Below are 7972 nucleotides of genomic sequence, written 5' to 3'. Positions count from 1 at the left end.
TAAACTGCACAGCACTTAGGAAATGGTTGAACAAAATTCAGAGTCAGCCTCTGCTACAAAGTGTGTCTGAAGGCCAGCCTGGGCTTCAAAGACTATTTCCCAAATCCAAGCAGAGATGGAAATGTAAAACCTGCCTATTAGGTCCTCAAATTCTCCTGCCTTGCTGTATTTCAAAGGGCACACCAGGCCTTGGAAAGCTGACACACATTAACCTCAGCCTAGTTCCCAGGAACCTCAGCTCAGCATTATAGGGCATTTTGTTTGTGGCACCATTGTAAGCAACCCAAAGTATGGTCTAGTCCAATTCCAAATTTTCTGACATGGTTCCCAAGGCATAGGGCATCACAGGTGCTAAGTCTGCAGCAACTAGGGGTAAACTTTGACCTGGAATCATCCAGGCCCAGGTAGCTTTGCCCTGGTATATTTCATGCTGGGTCTCAGCCACTTTACTGATCCCTCAATAGTTCCTCACAATGCTACTATCCCTCTGTCTAATATCAAGCACCCAGATCTAGTATTTCCTAATACAGTTTGATCCAGTTTTTGTTTCACCCAACTCATCCTCACACTTGATTCCCTTAAGAAAGTTTAGGGTAAACTGTTCTTACTTGAGTTAATATGACCCCCAGATGTGATGTGACCACATTGCCTAGGGTATTCCAACTGTGTGGGTATGCTTCCGGCATTTAACAGGCATCCTATGATAACACAGGACAGTCTATATAACTTTCTGGATGGGGCCATGTTCAAACTTACAGCTCCAGCCTTGGAATGGGCCGCCTGAGGCTCCTTCCTCCCACCTCCCCAAGACAATGTTCACCCTGCTGACTCCCTGTGAGGCAGCCTCAGAATGTAGCTTTCTTCAGATGATTGGGCACTGAAACTCACTTTAGTCTGTCCTCTACCCAATTAGAACCTTATCTTAGGAAGGCTGGACAAGCACTCTACTACTGAGACCCATCCCAGCTCGGATGTAGCTTCTAACAGAACTGGTAAAGGATTAGAAATCAACCCAACACTCATGTCCCAATCACTTGGTGAAGAGCAGCTTCTATTCTAGTTACTCTTTTATTTTATTCCATTCACCTGGGGATAGGTAGAGCAAATCCACCGTACACAGTCCCTGGGGGTGGGGGCCATGTCATCCATTTCTGTTTCTTCAAAGACACTGAGGTCCAAAAAGCACAGATGCAAAGCTGGGAATCATTCTATGAAGAGTTTATTCTTAGCACTCAGAATACGCTCTTAGGAAAAAAAAATTCTTTATAGCTCCAGCAGACATTATAAATTAATTTACAAATATAGAATTGTTAGAAATATCCATAGAAGTCCTTGATTCTTCACATACAAAAATATTCAGAAAAACTTTTATGCACAAAATAGGAGGCCAGGTAGTTTCTTTGGTTTTCTTTTTGCATAACAGTTAATAAGCAATGGTGACTGCAATTTGTACATCAAGGCATTCACAATTTTCATACATTTCTTAAAAAATTATTAAACTAATACTAAGAGTTCTAATATACAGGAGACTTGAAACCCTGTCTTAAAACGAAACAAAACCACAAGGACACTCCCCACCCCACCCCCACCCAAATGTGGTTCTTGTCTCATGGCAATATCTCAAGAACACAGTAGCATGGGAGCTTATAGAATATCTTCATTTTAGTGGAGGGCTGTTCCTATAAATCCAACCTTTCCGCTAGAAAGATTTCCGTTAGAAATCTTTGAATGAGTTCAAATGATGCTGACCAAGTGTTTCCCGTATGATGTGCTAGACTCTTCCCACTACAAAATGGTTCAAATGAAGTTACTTCAAAGTAGAAGGGGGTGGCAGTGCTGAAAAATTTGACCATATGTATATAATTCCTCATTAAAAATTGTAAGGTTGCTTGGTCCAGGTGTGGTAGTCAATCAGGAGGCATAACTGTCTCAAGGCCAGTGTGATCTACATAGTTCTAAGACAGCCAGGGCTATGTAGAGACCTTGTCTCAAGAAATGAAAAACAAAAAACCTGTAAGATTTCACTTTCAGTGAAACACCTAGGACATAAGCTAAATCACGTAGGAAACCAGGTTTGTCACTAGAACTATGGCGTCTAGGCCTTATCCCATGTTGACTTTGTCTATCATGAAGCTGGCATGTTTAAGAACCCACTATTTCCCATGTGTGACCTTGGTATGTTACCTACCATTCCGGGATAGTCATTCCTGTCTCTCACAAGGTTTGGTATTACCAACCGTTTCAGAAACCCACTAAGTATCTTGGAAAGGGGAATAACTGTGCAGAATTAAATGGACTGAGGCAATCCACTTTGAGTGGGTTCAGATCTGATCAGTTCAGTAAGCTTCTGCATTGATTTCTGTCAACTCCTGAATAATCCTACAGTCTACTGATTATGCTCACAGTAACCAAGTAGTTCTTACACTCCAGCAAGCTTTTCCAGATTTCTCTGGTTGTGTCTCTCTGGAGAAAAAAAAAAAAAAAAAAAAAAAAAGGCACCTTACTCAGTCCTGGGATGGCAGGTAGAACTCTGTGAGGACTGTCTTTATTTTTCACTTGTGAAACAGAGCAGCAAGCTCAAGTGTATGTAGTGCAAATCACAAAGTTTCCCCACCCATAACTCCTATTTCCCTCATCAAGCTGCGTATAAACAAAGTCAGGGCTGCAGGGTCAATCAGGGGTTGTCGCAGACACACCTTATGCCAAAAGTTGTTCTCTATATATCTGGAAATGTCTCTGTGAATTCTCTGCACAGTAAGTCCCCTTCCCAAGATGCTAAGCAGATTTCTGAAAACAGTTGATAGTTATTGATTCTGTGTGGGAGACAGGTACACCTTCAGTGTACATTTCATCAAGTCTGAGGAGCACTGTCTATATTTCAGAGCCATCCCGGGGATAGATGAGGCTGTTGACCATGCTGAAGTTGTAGAAAGGGCTACTGAAGGGGCTACTCTGGTCCCCACTGCTGCCGCCAGAGAACGGGCTGTAGTACGAAGACAGCTGGTTGCTTCCACCCACAGTGCTCAGCTGCATGGAGTCTGGAGGGCTGTCTGGAAGGGAGTTGGGGAATGTGCTGGAGGGCAGCTGGGTCCCTCCTAGGTGGCGGCGGCTACCTGGGAGGGTTTTCTGGGTGCTCACGCTGCTGGAGTTGACACTTAAGGTGTTGAAGGTGCTGAGGAAAGTGTTGAGACATGGAGTGGAGGTGAGGGCGGATGCTCCAGGAGAGGAGGCAGTGCTCCTGGTGCCCTCTGGAGGCTCTGGTGACTGAGAAGGCCTCAGCAGAGAGGAGGGGCTGTCTCCTTCTAGCTTCCCACTCACTCTTAGTCTTGAGGACTGCCCTTCTGATTTGGATGTCCCTGAAGGCACTGTAAGATTGCTGGTGGCCTCAGTGCGGCGCCTTCGCTTCCGACGGAAGTTCCCGTTGTCAAACATTTTCTCACAGTTTGGATCCAGAGTCCAGTAATTACCTTTTCCTGCGGGGAATGAAAAAGTCAGTGAGGGCTGGTCATTTCTTTCATCTGTTTGTCCGTTTGTTCACACATTCACTCAGTCATTCATTTGAGGCAGGGTTTCTCTGTGTGGCCCTGGCTGTCCCAGGACTTGCTTGGCAGACCAGGTTAGCCTTGAACTCAGAGATCCATCTGCCCCTCCCACATGCTAGGATTAAATGTGCTACCACGCCTGGGCTTGAAGGTCCTATTTCATTTCTGTGCACAGAATGCCCCCCTTATGCTCCAAGACACTTGAGTGCATGTCTGAAATCAAACAGTACAAATCCCTATCCATCCCACGCTTCTTCCTATGATAAGTTAATACATAAAGTAGGTAGAATAACAGTTATCTCAAGTCATGTGAATGAGATCTACTTCTGGAACTTAAAGACAGTTTCATACATCCCAGCTGGCCTTAGATTGACTCCAGTTTTGTTGCCTCTCCATCCCTGAGAGAGATACAGGTCCATGCCCACGCTACAGTGCTGAGGCTCACACTAGGTGGGCATCCACCTACTGAACTATAACCCCGTCTTCTTTTCTAAAAAAAAAAAAAAAAAAAAAAAAATCAAAAAAAAGATTTATTTATTTTATTTATGAGTACACTGTAGCTTCAATCACACCAGATCCCATTACAGATGGTTGTGAGACACCATAAGGTTTCTGGGAATTGAACTCAGGACCCCTGGAAGAGCAGTCAGAGCTCTTAACCACTGAGCCATCTCTTCAGCCTCCTTCTCCCTCCCCCATCCTCTTTTCTTCTGTTTCCTTTCTTTTTGTTGAGACAGCGCCTTGAATAGCCCAGGCAAAGCCAGAGCCTGCTATGCTGGTGAAGATGGGGCCCCCAAACTGATCGATCCTCTTGTCTCTACTTCCTAAGTTCTAGAAGTACAGGTTACGTGCCCCAATGCCTGGTTTGTAATTTGCTGCTTATCTATTTTGGACAGCAAATGACGTTGCTTTAGTAAAACCGAGGGTTTGGGGAAGCTCACTAAAGCTCACACTGCACTACCAGGAAATCAGATTTACTGTCGAGCAAGGTGCTCACTGTGGAGGCCTTGCTCACTACAAGGAAAAGCTCACAATAAGTTCTTCTCGCCAGTTCTATGTCTTAGTATTATCCACAACTTATGTCCTAAGACCTAATTTTGTTTCTGAGACACCTACAGTAAGTCACCAGCCACCTTCCCTCACTCTAGATCCAAGTCATGTAAACTTGCACCTGGGAGGCAGAGGCAGACAGATTTCTGAGTTTAAGGCCAGCCTGGTCTACAGAGTGAGTTCCAGGACAGCCAGGGCGACACAGAGAAGCCCTGTCTCAAAAACAAAAAACAAAAAACAAAAAACAAAAAAACAAACAAAAACAAAAAAAACCAAAAAACAAAACAAACTAAACTAAATAAATGCAAGTCCTACAACTGAAAAGAATCACACCATCTTAAAAAGACAATGTCAAAATGATAATTAAAAAAAATCTAAGACTTAGCAACCAACTAAGTCTTAACAGCTCAGCCGATGTTGGTCTGCAGAACAAGAAAACTGGGAATCAATATCCCATGTTCATTACTGAACAGACTGTGTCCCTGTAAGATCAAGATGTCCACCGGGAAAGTTCTGCACTCATTTAAAACACACACAAGACTTGTCTTCTGTAGGAAAGGAATGCTCTCCTATAATTGAAGTGGGACATAGCTATATCACCTAGGAAGAATTTCACCCAAATAGCTTTTCCTAACTTGGCCTTTGCTGTTTCAAAGACTTTAACTATTGCTTTGCAGTGAGTGCTTCTCATAGATAAGCTCGGGTGTCTGTTAGCTCTGGGGACAGGCGACAGGACCACAGGACCACTGTCTCCTACCCCCCTCCCCCAGGGTCTCACTATGTAGCTCTGCCTATCCCAGAACTCACTACGTAGACTAGGCTGGCCTCAAACTCAAGAGATATGCCTGCCTCTGTAACTTACAGAGTATACACACACACACACACACACACACAGACACACACACAGAGAGAGAGAGAGAGAGAGAGAGAGAGAGAGAGAGAGAGAGAGAGAGAGAGAGAGAGCGCACCAGCGAGAGAGAATGGATATCTATATCTTGACAGGTCTATACTGAGCCATCTTGGTATCAGTACCTTTCCTTCCTCCTCTCCCAGTGTAAGGGAGTAAACCCAAGATTTCAATACACCAGGCAAGTGCTGTTTTGAGCTCCACTCCAAACCTCCAAATACTTGGTTCAAGCCATCACTGTCCATTGAGTCCTGATATATCCTGAAATTTCCACATCATTTGGTGTTTTTTTTTTTAATTTCTCCAGATGCAATATTTTTGAACTTTTAAAGTTCAAAGGAATACTCGTGACAATAGTCCTAATAATCTTGGGCGATTTAGAGACTAAGTCAGGAAGCTACATCTTCAAAAACTGCACGTCCTGTCCAAGTGTCACCATTGGGCAAAAATGGCTATCCAGACACTTGAGATGTGTCCGAATTAAAACGTGTCTTAAAACATACACAGGATGTGAGAAAGGCTATGAAGCTTGACCTTGAACTCTCGATCCTGCAGACTCTACTTCCTAAATGATAAGGTATGCCTAATCACATTAACTTTTTAAATGTAGTTTGCACTACACCAGTATCAGCACTGGAAGACTGCTCGGGAGTGACTTCTACAAGGAGTAATGTAATTCAGCCGCCGTAGAGCTAATCCTTTGCATATCTGAGGCCCTGGGTTCCATCCCCCAATACAACAACAAAAGACGCTCTGGGCTCTTTCAAGAAGCCTCAAGCTAGAATCTGTTTCTTTGTAAGCTTCACTCCACTTCAGCCTCCCTCTGCCAGGTAAAGGGGAAACTCAAAACACTGATCCATGCAGTCTTCTTCAGTCAAGGTGTAGAATTTAGACTAGAGGGAAGACGATTTGGGGTGCTCATATCTTAACTTACCCAAACCTCAGTTGGCCCACACTTCGTGAGATCCTTAGGAATTCAAAGGAGAAAATGAGGACGTGTTCTCTTTTATCTTTTATAACACCCCGCTTGAGAGTCCCTTTCCCTGTTCGATCTATCTTCCACTAACTTGTGCTGTTCCTTGCAGCGTCCTACTGATAGAGGGTATGAACTTCTTGGTTTAGCCCGCTAGCTTCTGCCCTGAGTGTGAGGGACCATGTCCTCCCTGTGAAGATCTGATATTTCCGGCATCCCTATCAGACCAGGTTTGGGTGGCTCTATTCCCCCCACATGTTCTTCCCCTCTAGAAATGAGACGGCCCCACGTAGATTTCCAACCCCGCCGCGCACAGACCGGATACTGGGCTCCAGCTCTCAGCACCTGTAGGCGCGCGGTTTCGCAGACCGAAAGCACCTGCCCGACCATCCTCACCTGGGTCGTCCTCGTCGCGGGGCACCTTCTTAAAGCAGTCGTTGAGTGATAGGTTGTGGCGGATGGAGTTCTGCCAGCCAGCCTTGCTGCGCTGGTAGAAAGGGAAGTTATCGGCGACAAACTGGTAGATGTGGCTGAGGGTGAGTTTGCGCTCAGGCGCGCTCTGGATGGCCATAGCGATGAGCGCCGAGTACGAGTAGGGTGGCCGCACCATCTTCATCAGGTCCTCGCGGCTGGCCATCGACAGCCAGCCCAGCTCGCCAGGGGCTGCCGAGCCGGCGGGCGAGGCCGGTGCAGCCGCCGAGGGCTGCGCGAAGCCCCGCTGGGCGCCCGCGAAGGTGCCCGGAGCCGCTGGAGGCTGCAGGAAGGGTCCGGGCGCTGCTCCCGGGGGCGGTGGGGCCCCTAGGTAGCTGGCAGCGGAGGCCGGGCCGCCCACGCCCGGCCCGTTGAGCCACAGGTAGGGGTTGGCGGCTGCAGCGGGTGGTGCGGCGTAGTCGGACAGCCCATAGGGTGCCCTGGAGGTCGGGGGCGCACCGGGCGCGGCAGCGGCGGCGGGCTGTGAGTATACGAAGTTGTCGCCGCAATACAGGGCCATGTCGGCGGCCGAGGGCTGGTGAGGAGCGGCAGCGGCTTTGGGAGAGCGGGGCTGGCCTCGGTGCTTCGGAGAGAGCATCACTTGGCGGACCAACCCCACGGCCCGCCCTGGCCACCGCTGCGACTACGGACTTGGAGCGCTGAGGAGCTCGCCCAGGGCGGGGTACCGTGCTTCTTATACCTGCGGGCCAGCGGAGGCTGGGCGGCGGAGGCTCGACAGTCCACGCCCTCGCCACGCCCCAGGTGCCCGGGAGCCGCTTGCAGCCTCCTTTGCTCCGCCTGCCGGGTCCCTGCTGCTTTCTGCTAGCTCCGGAGTCAAGGTGAAAAGCGTCCACCCGTCCTTCCTTTTTCCGGCCCTCTTGTCCTACGGTTTGGTCATCCATTCTCCCTGCCTCCCCTCCATTCTCTCATCTTAGTCCGCGTATGATCAGCCTACTCTAAAAAGCAGAGTATTGAAACAAGAAGACAGACCTCACCAACTGGATGGCTGGTCCCTAAAAAGCTGGTGAA

General features: G+C 47.5%; 1 protein-coding gene across 1 annotated transcript; it reads right to left on the bottom strand.

The window, feature by feature from the left end:
• Window positions 1-1209: 1209 nt before the first annotated feature.
• Foxi3 (forkhead box I3) lies at window positions 1210-7740 on the bottom strand. Its single transcript, XM_034511968.2, has 2 exons — window positions 6869-7740; window positions 1210-3473 (listed from the first exon to the last, which is right to left on the bottom strand). The coding sequence occupies exons 1-2, from the start codon at window positions 7539-7541 to the stop codon at window positions 2872-2874; spliced, it is 1275 nt and encodes a 424-aa protein (XP_034367859.2). The 5' UTR covers window positions 7542-7740; the 3' UTR covers window positions 1210-2871.
• Window positions 7741-7972: the final 232 nt, after the last annotated feature.

The sequence above is a fragment of the Arvicanthis niloticus genome, chromosome 9, assembly GCF_011762505.2.
Source record: "Arvicanthis niloticus isolate mArvNil1 chromosome 9, mArvNil1.pat.X, whole genome shotgun sequence".
In the NCBI taxonomy this organism is placed as follows: Eukaryota; Metazoa; Chordata; class Mammalia; order Rodentia; family Muridae; genus Arvicanthis; species Arvicanthis niloticus.
The sequence above is the reverse complement of the archived record's forward strand: the minus strand, read 5'-3'. Positions and strand labels throughout refer to the sequence as shown.